This window comes from Eptatretus burgeri, chromosome 6 (assembly GCF_056783735.1).
Source record: "Eptatretus burgeri isolate ZD-2024b chromosome 6, Ebu_testis_v1, whole genome shotgun sequence".
In the NCBI taxonomy this organism is placed as follows: domain Eukaryota; kingdom Metazoa; phylum Chordata; class Myxini; order Myxiniformes; family Myxinidae; genus Eptatretus; species Eptatretus burgeri.
The window spans coordinates 110,515,959-110,532,153 of record NC_140966.1 but is presented as its reverse complement, the minus strand read 5'-3'; the positions used below and the strand labels follow the sequence as shown (position 1 = coordinate 110,532,153).

Below are 16,195 nucleotides of genomic sequence, written 5' to 3'. Positions count from 1 at the left end.
ACAGGACGTTTCACACGGACAAACTACATACACACAGGACGTTTAAGACGGACACACTACATACACACAGGACGTTTAACACGGACAAACGACATACACACAGGACGTTTAACACGGACAAACTACATACACACAGGACGTTTAACACGGACACACTACATACACACAGGACGTTTAAGACGGACACACTACATACACACAGGACGTTTAACACAGACAAGCTGCATACACACAGGACGTTTTGCATCGACAAACTACATACACACAGGACGTTTAACACGGACAAACTACATACACACAGGATGTTTAACACGGACAAACTACATACACACAGAATGTTTAACACAGACAAACTACATACACACAGAATGTTTAACACGGACACACTACATACACACAGGACGTTTAACACAGACAAGCTACATACACACAGGATGTTTAACACGGACAAACTACATACACACAGAATGTTTAACACAGACAAACTACATACACACAGGACGTTTAACACAGACAAACTACATACACACAGGACGTTTAACACAGACAAACTACATTCACACAGGACGTTTAACACAGACAAGCTACATACACACAGGACGTTTAACACGGACAAACTACATACACACAGGACGTTTAACACAGACAAACTACATACACACAGGACGTTTAACACAGACAAACTACATACACACAGGACGTTTAACACAGACAAACTACATTCACACAGGACGTTTAACATGTTGGAAGGAAAGAGTAATTGTTTAAGAATGAATTCCTTGTTTAAAACTCACCGGTTGAGAAAGCCATTGCAGGTAAAAGACTAATAAACAGATTAATAATAATGAGTTGATGAGTGAACGTCCGAACGTCATCGTCGTCTCCGCACAATGAACGGAGAAACCCTCGCATCGGAAAATGGGATCAACAACTCCATCTGTGACGTCACTGTGACGTCATGGAATCTTATTTATACTGGGATTTCTCAACGGAAATCAGATTTTAAAATCTTCCTTTACATTTCATTTCACTTTAATAACCCGGAAATCGTTTTTGTATTTTCACAATTCTTGTTTCAAATTATTTTTTCTTCCAAATGACATTTCACTTATTTGTTTTATCTGTTTATTCAGTCAGATCGATGTACAGTCCTGAGGTTAAGAGGTCGCGAGCTCACAACCCGAGCTGTGTTCAAATCGCAAGTTTGTTATTGCTTTCCATTCTATTTGTTCCATAATAACCACTTGGCTAGCTGCTCAGTAAGCAGAACAAAGCCAGCAGTTCCATATTAACCGCTTGGCTAGCCGCTCGGTAAGCGGAGTGAGCGGCTTGTTCTCGGTTTCCAATCCAGTTGTTCCGTATTTACCGGTTGGCCGTGATGCAGTGGCTCCTTTTGGCAGGGGCTCCTCAGGGTCAGTCACAGCTTGTGAGGTCTTGATTGCAGGTGCGTTGACCAATCATCCATCCTGCGGCTGTGGGGGTTACCATCCAAGGACTGAACACATCGGCTGATTCGGGGTGGGGGCTTGTACCCGGTACGCCCCCTGAAACCACTGCCCTCTCATGGAAGGTGATCGTGTTTCACATGTAATGAGGTGTTTATAACCGATAATGTGTTAAAGGAAACTCTCTGGTTCAGTGAGTGTTTGTAAATATTTCCAGTGTAAAAACGAAATCTTTCGGAAGGAAGGTAAGTATACCGAATGTTAGAAAGCTTTTCAAAAATTTAAACGTAAAATGTTCATCGATGAGATTGAAGAAAACGTTTAAAGTGTTTCATGATGTTTCCGTTTTTGAAGTGTACATTGTGCCAAAAAATCAGGATCTGTTCATCACTAAACATTGTTTAGAAACATAGATATCAATTAGTTACAGTATTGTCTGTGTAGTTACCGTTTGTCATTTTAAAAATCACAATTAAACATCAACATTAACATCAACAGCCGAGGTCATGTTAGGATTGTAGTGTTACGGCTGTGGAAATTCGCAATACACCATAAAGGACCTTAGATCAGTTATGACGATAAGTAATTGTGTAGTTAGATTTCCCCACCGTTGTTTAAAGGGATTTTTTCCGTGTTCACCGGGCTGCGATCCTTTGAGTTAGCCGTTTTTCTTTTCTCTGTCATTATTTTGGACCAATAATCCCCCAACAACTCAAACACGAACACCTCGCCTCTTTACCCCCACAACTCCATCCCGCAAACATCGCCTCACCGCCATTCTCAAACGACACCCGCCAACAACCAAACTCCCACCACCTCCGCCTTTCTACCACACGCCGGGCCATGGGCTGTGAATGCGTTCCTTTCGCCCCAAAAAGCGGATCAGGAATGCTTCATGCCCCCTTTTTATCCATCCAATGACTGAGCATCGGGTAGTGTAGCCCCGCCTCCGAACCCACAGTGAATGCGTTCCTTTCACCCCGAAAAGCGGATCAGGAATGCTTCACGCCCCCTTTTCATCCATCCAATGGCCGAGCATCGGGAGTGTAGCCCCGCCTCCGAACCCGCTGTGAATGCGTTCCTTTCGCCCCAAAAAGCGGATCAGGAATGCATAACGCCCCCTTTTCATCCCTCCAATAGCCGAGCATCGGGTAGTGTAGCCCCGCCTCCGAACCCACTGTGAATGCGTTCCTTTCGCCCCGAAAAGCGGATCAGGAATGCTTCACGCCCCCCTTTTCATCCATACAATGACTGAGCAACGGGTAGTGTAGCTCCGCCTCCGAACCCGCTGTGATCCAGAAATTTACATATATGCCCCTCCCCCGGGCTATATAGGCGCGAGCACGGCGCAGCTCGCGGCGGGAAGTCAAGGTGCGCAGTACGTCGGCAGAGAACCAAGTGGGAGCAGTGGAGTGGCAGCGGCGGAGTGTCGGCAGAAGAAGTCAAGTCTGCAGTGTCGGCGGGACAGTCGAGTCGGGAGACGGAGCCCAAAGCCGACGGGAAAGGCAGACAGGGAGCGCCGGAGAGAGCTCGCCGACCACGCCAGGGGCAGGAAGCCAGGCGCAGCTACGCTGACATTGCGGCTTGCCCGCCATCGCACCAGGAGGGCACGGGTAGGACCCTTCGGTCTCGTGGACCTGGCCGCTCATCCAGGTTCCACGCGCATTAGGCCCACAGGCCCAGTCTGACTCCCTTGCCTTTGAGGGGGTCTTTCCTTTGCTTTTGTGTGAATGCGTGTTGTGGTGCCGTGTCTTGTAAAGTAGAAACTGTTTAAGTGCATGTAAATAAACATTGCTTTCTTCGGTTGTAACTCTTGCTTGTAAATTGCATTCTTACTGTATGGCTGTGAATAGGTGCTTGCCTTGTCTGAGTGCGTAATAAATGTGCTTGTCGAACTGTTCCCCGTTTCGTTGCGTCCTTTCCCTTGTTTGAAAGTTCCATCTTGCATCATGGAAGGAATTGGTAGAAGGGTGTAAGCACCCAGTAAATAATCACGTCCGTCGGGCCAGCGATAACACCGCTCGGTTATCACTGAAGCACGGAACGGACCGCTTAAGCGGTTCATGTCCGAGGCCGGCCAGCGGCGAGGTACGATTGCCCGGTTAACTACCCACGCAGGTACTTAGGTAGGTCGAGTTTGGCGAACAACCCTATCCTGCACGGGTGGCCGATTGGCACGATTCTGGTGGGGTTGAAAGACCCACCCGTGACTAGCTCCTTGCGATAGTTCCAAGGAGGGTCACGACTGAATTGTCCGTTACGGTGGGCGACGCGGTCGCGATTTGAGTTACATGACCGATCGCACGCCGGGCGGACCGAAATTCGTAACAGTATCAATCATGATCATTACCAGTCGGCCTATAGTCATGTTAGCATTGTATCATGATCATTGCCAGTAGGCCTATAGCCGTGTTGTTGGAATAAATAATATTTGTTGTTGGTTTACTCCTTTATCCTGATCATAAACTATCCAGCATTGAAGAAACAGAGCACACAGTGTGTTGTGACAATGTAACCATTTCTTCGTGCACGAGAGATCCCGAGTTCTTATCCCATCTGACGAACGTTTAATTATTTGTTTTTATTCAAAATCTGAACATGAATGGGAAACATTCTGAAATGATAAACAATTCAATAACTTAATTCATGTTATCCATTGAGCCCATTATAAGAAAACAACCTAATTTAGCTTTCTTCACGTACACAAAGGACGTAATGTGTACAGAATGTGTACAGTGTACAGAAGTTGAAGACACGGAGAATGTGGATGAAAACATAACAGGACAGAACAAAGAACAGACAAATGTACGTGTGATAGACACCGAGGTGGACATGAATGTTCAGCTTGAACGAACTAATTAAATGAGACATCAGAAATTATCATCCTCTCCATGCAACTGATGATCTCCAGATCAACCTGATCATCAACAGGGAACCAGAAATTCACTTTAAATTTCCATCAAAACTTTACAAGGACAAGCGTTCCCCTCGCTCTGCTCGAAAAAAATGATATTTATTTTGTGTACAATGTCGAGGCTCGTATGAGAGCGAACACAGAGAACGTTCAAGGGAAGCAGAAGATAAGAGGAGCGGGAGAGGGAAGCACAAAACAGTGGGGAACAGAGACATGAGGAGATCTGTGGAAGGGAGAGGGATGGGGTGGGGTACACGGGGAACATAAGATGGACATTACAGGGACTTTCAGGAAGGAAAGCAGGGAATTTGAAGGAGGTCGGTTTGGGGTGGATTAACGGGGGTAGAAAATATCATGGTTTTGGACGGGGAATGATAAGAGGTGGTGGTGAACAGCTGTTTTGAAGGCCTGGAAGGAAGAATGGGAATGTACACACTTTGTACAACACACGTGTACACAACAATGTACACCACACGTGTACACTGCACATGTAAACACTTTGTACAACATAAGTGTACATGACACATGTACACACCTGTACATGACACATGGACATAATTGTGCAACACACCTGTACACTACACATGTATATTCTTTTTACAACACACATGGACAATACACATCACATGTACACACTTTGTACACCACACTTGTACATGTACACAGAGCCAGTGCAACCACTCGGCAAACTCGGTGGTCGCCGAGAGCGGCAAAATGTGGAGGGACAAAATATTGAATTATTTCATGAAATTTCATGAGTGAACAAGGATTTCAGTGATGGGAGATAAAGTCGAGATCGACTGTGATACATCACCGATATCTGTGGAGGAGGGAACACAGGTACAATAAGTGTTGGGGCTCTGTTGAAATAATAACTCATGTTGGGGAGTCCTGTGGCCAGGACGGGCATGGACGGCTTTGGTACTTATTACACAAAACAGATGCACACAAGCCAGTGGTCATGGCAGGTAAAGCAAGCAGGTGATGGGAGTAAAGGCCGTCACAGGCCGGCAGGTAAGTGATGCTGCCGGCAAGCAAGCAAGACAGCCGGCTTCGCCCAAATCGGTCCTAACCTAATCTCTGTCCCCACCTGATGGATCTGCTCCCCACCTACTTTTGGTCCCTGATCTAAGCTTCATTAACCGCTGCTTCCTCCATTCTCGGAATGCAGAAATCCCCATTCATGAGGATAATGAACTTGATCTTCATTTTAGAAAATCATTTGTGGTGCTAGGGGTCGGGGGGGGGGGCGAAGGTAATGGTTCACCGAGGGCACTGAATACTCTTACACCGGCCCTGCTGGTACACACTTTACGCTGTACAATATACAATCCCACTACTGCGACCATTTTGTGAACGTAAGGAAGACCTCTCTTAATCGTTTGTTCCGCTTTCCGAGCTTCTAGGTGAGCGGCTTACAAAGCGTTTCAATATGGAATCGAGGCGAGAAAGGCGATAACAACCTGTTAGCTTGGTAATGAAACACAGCCTGGGTCCCAGTGATACCCAACATGGCGGTGAGTTTTTGTGGTTTCGTACACATAGTCGAGGCTCGTGAAAGAGTGAGAGTTCCCTCAAGCACGGACCCGAGAGTGGTTCAAGCGGACACATCGTGCTGTATGTGTGTGTGTCAATGGTCATTCATGATCCGTTGGTCTTTTTATTTCACTGATTTACACCGATGAGCGAATGATACAAATAAATCCGTTACCAGGAATGAACGATCCGTTGTTTTTTTTTTCTGTTTATATGTTTTTTTTTTTGTAAAATATGTCGTTTTGCCAAGTTGAAGTTAAAATATACACTATTTCAAGAAAATCACGCGTCTCCGCCTCAGAATAACGATTTAGAACAAAAATTCGAGTCAGACAATGCTTTTGTTTTTGTGAAAAATGCTTGTTTTTGGCAAATTTGGCCATTTTTGCATTTATAAGGTTTTTTTGTTAAATGCGTCGTGTTGCGAAGTTGAAGCTAAAATACACACTATTTCAAGAAAATCACGTGTTTTCGTTTCTCATTCGTAATTTAGAACAAAAATTTGAGTCAGACTTTGCTTTGTTTTGTGAAAAACACTTGTTTAATGCAAATTTGACCATTTTTGCATTTTCAAGTATTTTTTGTAAAATGTGTCGTTTTGTGAAGTTGAAGCTAAAATACACACAATTTTAAGAAAATCACGCGTCTCTGCCTCAGAATAACGATTTAGAACAAAAACGCGAGTCAGACCATGCTTTTGTTTCGTGAAAAACGCTTGTTTAATGCAAATTTGACCATTTTTGCGTTTATCAGGTGTTTAAGTAAAATGTGTCGTTTTGCGAAGTTGAAGTTAAAATACACACAATTTCAAGAAAATCACGCGTCTCCGCCTCAGAATAACGATTTAGAACAAAAATTCGAGTCAGACAATGCTTTTGTTTTTGTGAAAAATGCTTGTTTTTGGCAAATTTGGCCATTTTTGCATTTATAAGGTTTTTTTTGTTAAATGCGTCGTGTTGCGAAGTTGAAGCTAAAATACACACTATTTCAAGAAAATCACGTGTTTTCGTTTCTCATTCGTAATTTAGAACAAAAATTTGAGTCAGACTTTGCTTTGTTTTGTGAAAAACGCTTGTTTAATGCAAATTTGACCATTTTTGCGTTTATCAGGTGTTTAAGTAAAATGTGTCGTTTTGCGAAGTTGAAGTTAAAATACACACAATTTCAAGAAAATCACACGTTTCCACCTCAGAATAACGATTTAGAACAAAAATTCGAATCAGACAATGCTTTTGTTTTTGTGAAAAATGCTTGTTTTAGGCAAATTTGACCATTTTTGCATTTATGTTTTTTTTGTAAAATGTGTCGTTTTGTGAAGTTGAAGCTAAAATACACACTATTTCAAGAAATCCACACGTTTCCGCTTCAGAATAGTGATTTAGAACACAATCTCGAGTCCGACCATGCTTTTGTTTCGTGAAAAACGCTTGTTTAATGCAAATTTGACTATTTTTGCGTTTATAAGTTTTTTTTTTTGGAAAATGTGTCGTTTTGCGAAGTTGAAGCTAAAATACACACTATTTCAAAAAATCCACACGTTTCCGCTTCAGAATAGTGATTTAGAACAAAAACTCGACTCAGACCATGCTTTTGTTTCGTGAAAAACGCTTGTTTAGGCCTGTCACATTTGCCACGGCAGTTGTGGGGTCTCCAAAATCTACGGCCACTAGCAATTATACGGTGGCCGCAGTATTTCCACGGTCACACAATGTAGCAGTCATCTGTTTTTATTTTTTGGGGGAGCCGCACGACGTATTTAGAAATTGTGGAGACCGAAAATGTGGTGGTGCTGTACGGTCTTTGATTTGATGTCGCACGGTGACCTTAGGGCGTTCCTGCGGCGGCCATAGAATTTTCAAGGCAGACACAAGGTAACCTCAAGGTGCCCGCAAGGCGACCGCAGGGGGGCCCTAAGGCGAACGTGCGGCCAGACGGATGGTAACGAGTGGGTATATATACCAGTTCTTTTTTTACTGAAATAAAAATATAACAGTTCGGAATATACCAGTACGTGGTGCCCCCAGAATCCGAATTGAATTCGTTCCAGGATGCTGTTCGGATTGCAAAAAGTTCGATTCCCAAACTATTTTCCCAATAAGAAATAATGGAGTGAATTAATCCGTTCGTGGACCCCAAGAAAACCCACTTTCAACTGAAATTCCCCATGTTTAAGGTAAAATAAGATGAGTAAATGACCTTCGGTGGCGGTCGGTGTATTGTATGTAAACTGATACAATCACCAATCCAAAGGTTCACACAAGCTCGAGCCTGGGTTCTGATCGCTCGTGCACTATGCGAACGCTGCCCCCAGGGCAACTCATCAAACATGATGCCCCCAGAACCACAGTCACTTTCATCAAATGCATCGGGCTGAGGTAATCATGGATATTCCAAATTACAACCGGTTTTTCTGTGAAATTAAATCCTTACCCCACAGTCCGTCACACCACGTGATCGGATTGCTTTTTTGTTATTAATTAAAACACAAGATGAGTTAAAAAAAAACAGCACGAATCAAGGTGAAAACACGAGGTAAAGTAGCGATCGACACACGAGAGATGCTTTCACGAGGACTTCCACCGACAAACTGAATGAACAAAGCGCGAAGATGCGGGTCGAACAGGCAGGGGAGACGCACGTGAACAAACATGAACGCTACGTTGTGTTCGGTTTTTATCCCCCGCCGCGTGGCGGAAGGGGGATATTGTTGTCACCCAGGTCGTCCGGCTGTCCGTTCGGCCGTCCGTCCGGGCGTCAACATTTATAGCTGTGAGTGCGATAACTCATAAACTGTTCGCCATATCGATTTGAAATTTGGGTCACACATGTACCACCTGAAAAGGAAGAACCCTATTGATTTTGGGCGTGGCCGGATCCAAGATGGCCGACTGGGGCGGCCATCTTGGAAAAAAATGTTTTTTGTAATAAATGGAAAAACGCTTATCTGATTTCAATTATTTTTGGTTACTACGTTACTCACCCCTGGGGACCTTTTTCGAGATGATGACCAAATGGTGTCTTGTTTCCAATTCACCTCCCTCATTATCTGGAATATGTATGACCTTTTTCATTCAATGGCGGGGGATTCCCCATCTCTGATGGTATATTTTAAAATGTATTCGGTTTTTAGGGCAAAATTCATTTTTCATTGATAAGAGACTAAGGCAACCGCACGAATAACGCAAGCCCACCGTACGCCCTACGTAGGTCGACGTGGAACACAACTACGTCACAACTCCGGCATGTCGAATTGCTACGGCCAACGTCGAAATTAAAAAAGTTATAACTCCACGTTATAATTCCACGGCGACCCCTACGGCCTGTAAAAGATAGCCAAACGGCGTAGGGCCACCCTGAGGCCACCGCAGAAACTCTGCGGCCGCCACACGTTTCTGTCAATTCAGAGGGCGTACGGCCGCCGTATCCTCGCCGTAGAGCAAATGTGACTTCGGCCTTAATGCAAATTTGACCATTTTTGCGTCTATCAAGTTTTTTAGTAAAATGTGTTGTTTTATGAAGTTGAAGCTAAAATACACACTATTTCAAGAAAATCACGTGTTTTCGTTTCTCATTCGTAATTTCGAACAAAAATTTGAGTCAGACTTTGCTTTCTTCTGTGAAAAACGCTTGTTTTATGCAAATTTGATCATTTTTGCATTTTCAAGTACTTTTTTTGTAAAATGTGTCGTTTTGCGAAGTTGAAGTTAAAATACACACTATTTCAAGAAAATCACGTGCTTTTGCTTCAGAAGAGTGATTTAGAATAAAAATTTGAGTCAGACAATGGTTTTGTTTTGTGAAAAACACTTGTCTTATACAAATTTGACCATTTTTGCATTTGAAAGTATTTTTTGTAAAATGTATCGTTTTGCGAAGATGAAGCGAAAATACACACTATTTCAAGAAATCCACGCGTTTTCGCTTCAGAAGAGAGATTTAGAACAAACATTCGAGTCAGACAATGCTTTTGTTTTTGTGAAAAATGCTTGTTTAACGCAAATTTGGCCATTTTTACGTTTATAAGTTTTTTTTCTGTAAAATGTGTCATTTTGCGAAGTTGAAGTTAAAATACACACTATTTCAAGAAAATCACGTGCTTCCGCTTCACAATCGTGATTTAGAACAAAATTTTGAGTCAGACAATGCTTTTGTTTTGTCAAAAACGCTTGTTTTATGCAAATTTGACGACTTTTGCGTTTATCAGTTTTTTTTGTAAAATGTGTCGTTTTGCGAAAGTGAAGCTAAAATGCACACTATTTCAAGAAAAATCACATGTTTGCTCTTCAGAATAGTGATTTAGAATAAAACCTGAGTCAGCCAATGCTTTTGTTTTGTGAAAACGCTTGTCTTATGCAAATTTGAGCTTTTTGGGGGTTTATCAGGTTTTTTTTTTGTAAAATGTGTCGTTTTGAGAGGTTGAAGCTAAAATACACACTATTTCGAGAAAATCACGTGTTACCGCTTCACATTCGTGATTTGAAACAAAAATTTGAGTCAGACAATGCATTTGTTTTGTGAAAAATACTTGTTTAATGCAAATTTTACCATTTTTGCATTTACAAGTTTTTTTTTCTGCAAAATGTGTCATTTTGCAAAGCTGAAGCTAAAATCCACACTATTTCAAGAAAATCACACGTCGACGCTTCACAATCGTGATGTAGAACAAAAATTTGAGTCAGGCAATGGTTTTGTTTTGGGAACAACGCTTATTTTATGCAAATTTGACCATTTTTGCATTCATAAGTATTTTGCCTAAATATTAACAGTTCGGAATATACCAGTACGTGGTGCCCCCAGAATCCGAATTGAATTCGTTCCAGGATGCTGTTCGGATTGCAAAAAGTTCGATTCCCAAACTATTTTCCCAATAAGAAATAATGGAGTTAATTAATCACTTCCTGGACCCCAAGAAAACCCACTTTCAAGACACTTTCAAGACCATTTTTGCGTTTATAAGTTTAAAAAAAGTGTCACTTTGAGAAGTTGAAGCTAAAATACACACTATTTCAAGAAAATCTGGTGTATTTGTATTGTTATGTGGCTGGTGTGAGGCTGCAACAAAGGGGAAATCCATAAGTGTGGTAGCATGCTGTTGTAGTAATTGCAGTTCAAGCAAAAGAAAACAAAACCAAACCACCATAATAATTGGAATGGTGTCACCTGGTATGAGGCTGCAGCAAGTGGCAGTCCACAGAACAGGTGGGCATGGAACACAAGCCACGGAGCAAATGGTGAAGTGAGGTGAGTGATGCAATGGATGCCGAGCAAATGATCCAGCAAGGTGAATTATGCATTGATGGTCCTGGGGATGACGAGACGAAGCAAAATGACAAGGAAAACAGCACAAAAAGAAAAAAAGGTAAACCAGTTAATGCCATCAAACACCAGGTCTGACCAACATGGTCAGCAGGTCCTTGGTGTGCACATACCTGGGGCAGTGGCGGTGGTGCCAGGAGATAGAGCTCGAGGTTGGCCCTACTCGTCCGCACACATCCAACGTCTTTTCCCTCATGTACACAACCCTAGCCCCCCTCTTTTTGCAATTCATTGCTATGTCTTATCTCCTATATTCTACTATCCCCATTGCCAAATTCATTCCCAATCCCTCCAAGGTTCTATGGAAAGCAAAAAGAGCAGAACTACATGCAATCTTACATTTACGTTGTGACACGTCTCATTCTCAAGTCCTTCAAAAGGGCAAGTTCAGCAGTTGGCGATCATCCCGACAGTGGATTGTGTGAAGGGGTCTTCATCAATCCGAACTACGCTAATATTGTTCCACTTTTAAACTATCCCCAGGGTTATACCCTGCCAAGAGGTCTTTGTTAAACTGTGGGATTCTAAAAACCCAAATTCCCATCGCCCACACATTGGTGCTCTTACAATTTTGGGCCTCGCCCATCAAATTTTCTTTCCGTGCCATTGCACAAATTCGAGCTGGATATTGTGGCTCCACCAGCAGGTCTGCCAACCTGCATACTCACCATTCGCATCTCCGGGACGCCGGAGCCGCCTCCGAGCTTGCTTGCTCCTCATCCTAACATGGGGGATGCCCTCACTGGCACCCCCCTCCCTCCGATGCCCACATGGCATATTGGTGCTCCGGGTCCCACTGCTCGGGCACCTGGGCCCATTGAAGCCGATACTAAACACTGCACTGGCACGCCAAGCCCCTCTCTTCGGGTACCTGCACCCACCAACGCACGACTGGCTGCCTGGACCTACCTACGGCCTCACCGAGCCGACAAGCCCCCAGTACCCGGGGGTGCCTGCTTCATCAGAACACTATGCTTCATCAGAACACAAATCACACCCCCAGCCCATCCATTTTCTCCTGCACCCTACACAAAAAATAAATAAATCAATAACTTTCCACAATCAGCACCAACCGCAGAACGACATCCATATGCAAATTTGCCTAATCCCCCGATCAAACTTTAAACTAACCCCTGGGTTTCCTTGGGTGGAATCCACTCCTCCCATTCAATCCTTCACACCAAGCATTCCATGACTCACACTCATACCGCCAATTGCCCTGCCCTCACACTCACAATTCATCAACCACACACAAACACATTTCCACTCATCACCTAATTAATTTAATAATTAACCCATCACCCGATTGTCGCTCTCGATCCCTAAATTTATCCTACCCCTCCCTCATGGTCACTGCTTCAGTACCCACATAGAGGCAACCATCACTTGCACCCCCATGTGGGCCTAACAATGCCATCCCCCTTAGGCTAGTGCTCTTGGGCCCCCAATGTGGGGCAGTTAGACCACTGAGCTCCACACATGGGCGTTACTGTTGCTATCTCTTTCCCCTACTATAATGAGCCCTCTGCGTCCGCGGAGGTGCTCAGCCATATTGTTGCGGGCCGGCATGCGGTGGCGATAAACGACCACTAGGTGGAGCAGTGGAGTCGTCTCCCACCGAACACCTGGAATTTAGGTCGTGACTCTCGGACAACTCCGAAAGGTCACGGGTCACTTAGAGGACCGTGGTCGCCAATATTTTGATGGCGTGAGGTAGGGTCCACTTGTCTAATTCCAATTTACCTAAGTACTCACGCCATCCAACTACCGGGGAAACCACACTCTCGGCCGACTTTGTCCGAATTGAGTTGCTATCACTGACTCTGATCCGGCGTAACCAAGCGGAAGTTACTAAAGCCACGCTGGAACAAATGAACAATTTACCGGCCCGAACGGCCTTACTATTTCTCAATACGCACATTGCTAGGCCAATGAAGGAAAGCACAGAAAACGAGCTGGTACATTTAACAGGGGTTTATTTATAACAATAATCGGGGAGGGAGACACAGAGCAGAGTTATCACGAATAAAGAAATGTAATGTACAATGAAAAGAAAACGCATACAATTCTACTTACAGACGGGGCCCACGGACACACACACACACACACACACACACACACACACACACACACACACACACACACACACGAAACTGGACCCCATGGGTCTATTTGGTAGAGCCGGGCCGGAGTACATGTTCCGCCTCGTGCGGTCACACCGACCCCGAACCACCACGGTGGGACTCGAACCCACAACCTTGGCGTTGTCAGCACCAGGACTGCAGACCACTCAACACGACCACAGGCCGCGCCGCAATCACCACGAACACTCCTGTCTGCCGTCCTCTCGTCTCTTTTTCTCTCTTGAGGTGGGATGGGTTTCTTTTATCGTCCCTCACCTCCTGATTGGACGAGGGGTTGTCGGACGACTCGTGGTCAGCCTCCCGATTGGCTGTGGCGCGTGTGTTGTGCTCGCCCTCCACTCATTGGCTGGAGGAAACGGTCCATGCCATTCCATGGGGCAGAGCCTCGATCTGAAGCGACGGAGGCTCCGCCCATGCCCTCAGCCAAAAACATGTGGGCAATGGCGACTGGGTCGAGTGAGAGACGGTGGCGTTGTTGTTGTTGTAGTTGTTGTTGCTGTAAAAACCTAACTAAAAATAACTCGTAGCACACACAAAATTCCCATTAGACGTAGGGGATGGATTCTAACTATAAACACATACTTATCGAAATAACTGAACTACGGGGACTCTGGCTGTTTGTGTACAAAAGGTTTCCAAATCCGTAACAATATGTCTGTCGCCAACCAATTTGTTTTTAAATTTCTGCCACTGGGAATTAGGGTTTTCCCACAGGAATTCCAGCCATACTCACCATACCCATTGCTCATGCCAGGCGTACCATGCATATTGCACACCTGGTTCCCGTGGAAAAAAATTTACAGCCAAATTCCTTTTGTTTCGCCATCTGTGCTTCAGTGATTTATCTGTCACGGAGCGTTTACACGCCGGCCCCTCAGCATTTGTCACTAAACCACGCAATCGTCCGTGCTTGGGCGGTTTGCGAGGCATGAATCGTGCACACTCCCGGACGTGCCATGCAAGCGTACCTCACGGGGCCGGCGTGGATCTCAAATCCATGATGATTTCCCAACGCTCGAGACCAGAACACATCTGTGTTTTGAATTTGTTGCTCGTGGAGGGCTCACTCCTCCATTCAGTCAAGCTAACAGCTGCCCCAACCTGTGTCAGTGCACGTCCTGTGCTCCAACACTCGCTCATGCACTCCACACCACTCATTCCTGACACGCACTCCATCATGCTTGCTTTCTGCACACACTCAATAGCTCTCATCTCTCTAAGAAACCCCGGGTCTTCCTACCCCCCTCCAAGCTCGACACACACCCAATCGCATCATGCACATGCCTGGTCTCGCCATGACTCACCTTCACTGTACTCACTTCCTCCCGAATCGTCTCAAAGACCTGTGTCCTCTTCGCATGATCTTCGAGCACTTTGTCACACTGTAAATATAACGTGTCCATGCATTCTATAGTCTTTCTCCTTTGCTCCACCACCTGCTTCCACCTGTTTTGCTTTAATCCAATAATCTCCATTTTTACCTCATCCACTTCCTCTTTTACCTTCCTTAATTCCACATGCACCCTTTGTATTCCCCCCTCTCACGTCAACTTCGTTGTTTCTATTTGTGTTTTCAATCCCCGTTGCTTTGTCCCCATCGTCTGTGTCACCTCCTCTACTCTCTTCGTCAGTCCCTCGTGTACCACTTTGCAGTCTTTTTTTCCATTTTTGCCCCTGTGTTCTTTTCCATTTGTTCCTTCAATTCATTCTGTCCTATCGTCAGTCCTTCTACCTCCTTCGTTATATTTCCCAATCTCTCCCATCAGTGTGGCCTCACTCTCCCTCAGCTTCGCAGGGATAGTAGTATCAAAAGGGAGGCATTTGATGTAGTTATGTGTGCCAGTTTGAAAAGAAGAAACATGAGTGAGCGTAAGCAAGCGAATATTGCGACTTTGAGAAATGGGACACATTACAGCGCCAAAGCCTCCCTTTTGATACTACTGGGGTTCTATTAAAGTGGGATGTCTTGGAACCCCATCATCGCTGCCAGCAGTTATAAAGTGGCAGTTCTACTTTATTTTTATTTTCATATTCTCAGAACACCACAAATATTACCTCAAAACTCTGCTCTCAGTCAACTACCATAGTCCTGGACCTATTTTTAAAAGTTCTCCAAGTAAACTTTCCCAATGGCATTTGCTACTATCGGCCAACAAATTTTAGCCAACAACAATATTTCAACCAACAACAATGTAATACAGCCAACAGATTTCAGCTATGAACCAGATACAGTCATTTAACCTTCCTTTAATATCCCTTCCTCCTACTCCTTCAAAACAACAGACAAGGGGAGCTATAAACACATCTACCCACAAGAATGAAGGCATTTAATCAGCTTCATGATATCTCAGGCAGAGATTGATGAATGAAAACATTAAATTTTTTTGAACCAAGAAAGCAAGCATGGGCAATATGCTCAATCCACTTCACAATAGTATATATTGGCCTTTCAGCAAGTCATCCATGATACTTCGGTGCAATCTAAAAGTAGCATGACGGCTTCTCCATTTAATTCAACTCGTAAATTTCAGATGCAAAATCAAGTCATACATTTCAAAATTTCAGGAAAAATATCTCGACTTAGTTTTATTTGTTCTGCAGCAGTTCATTAGTCTTTGCTTCCAAAAGTTTGTCAGCTTGAACAGAATAATCACTGGCAAGCTGGTCAACCTGCACACAGTGGGAAATTGTATATGAGATGTGCAGTGCAACAATTTCTCTGTCTGATATAACACATGGATGCATTCTTCATCAACCATTTCACACAAGTATGGCTTTAATCTGACATTCTAAAAATGTATGCCCTTATATGGAGAATATTGCACAAGTTCTATTAATAA

General features: G+C 44.1%; 1 protein-coding gene and 1 long non-coding RNA gene across 15 annotated transcripts in view; one reads left to right on the top strand and one right to left on the bottom strand.

Annotated features, from left to right (window-relative positions):
* Positions 1-16,195, bottom strand: part of MRRF (mitochondrial ribosome recycling factor) — a 130,803-nt gene that overhangs the window by 28,276 nt on the left and 86,332 nt on the right. For all 8 annotated transcript variants that reach the window (XM_085886757.1, XM_085886756.1, XM_085886749.1 and 5 more), the window contains one exon: positions 795-16,025. In XM_085886757.1, coding sequence (XP_085742883.1) covers positions 15,942-16,025 — 84 coding nt within the window. In that variant the 3' untranslated portion in view covers positions 795-15,941. The remainder of the gene's footprint in view (positions 1-794; positions 16,026-16,195) is intronic.
* The window catches only part of LOC147025604 (uncharacterized), a 38,455-nt gene continuing 23,661 nt past the window's right edge, over positions 1,402-16,195 (top strand). For 3 of the 7 annotated variants that reach the window (XR_015059596.1, XR_015059600.1, XR_015059598.1), the window contains exon 1: positions 1,432-1,570. This is a non-coding gene — a long non-coding RNA (uncharacterized LOC147025604). The other 4 variants (XR_015059602.1, XR_015059601.1, XR_015059599.1 and 1 more) reach the window with 3 other exon arrangements.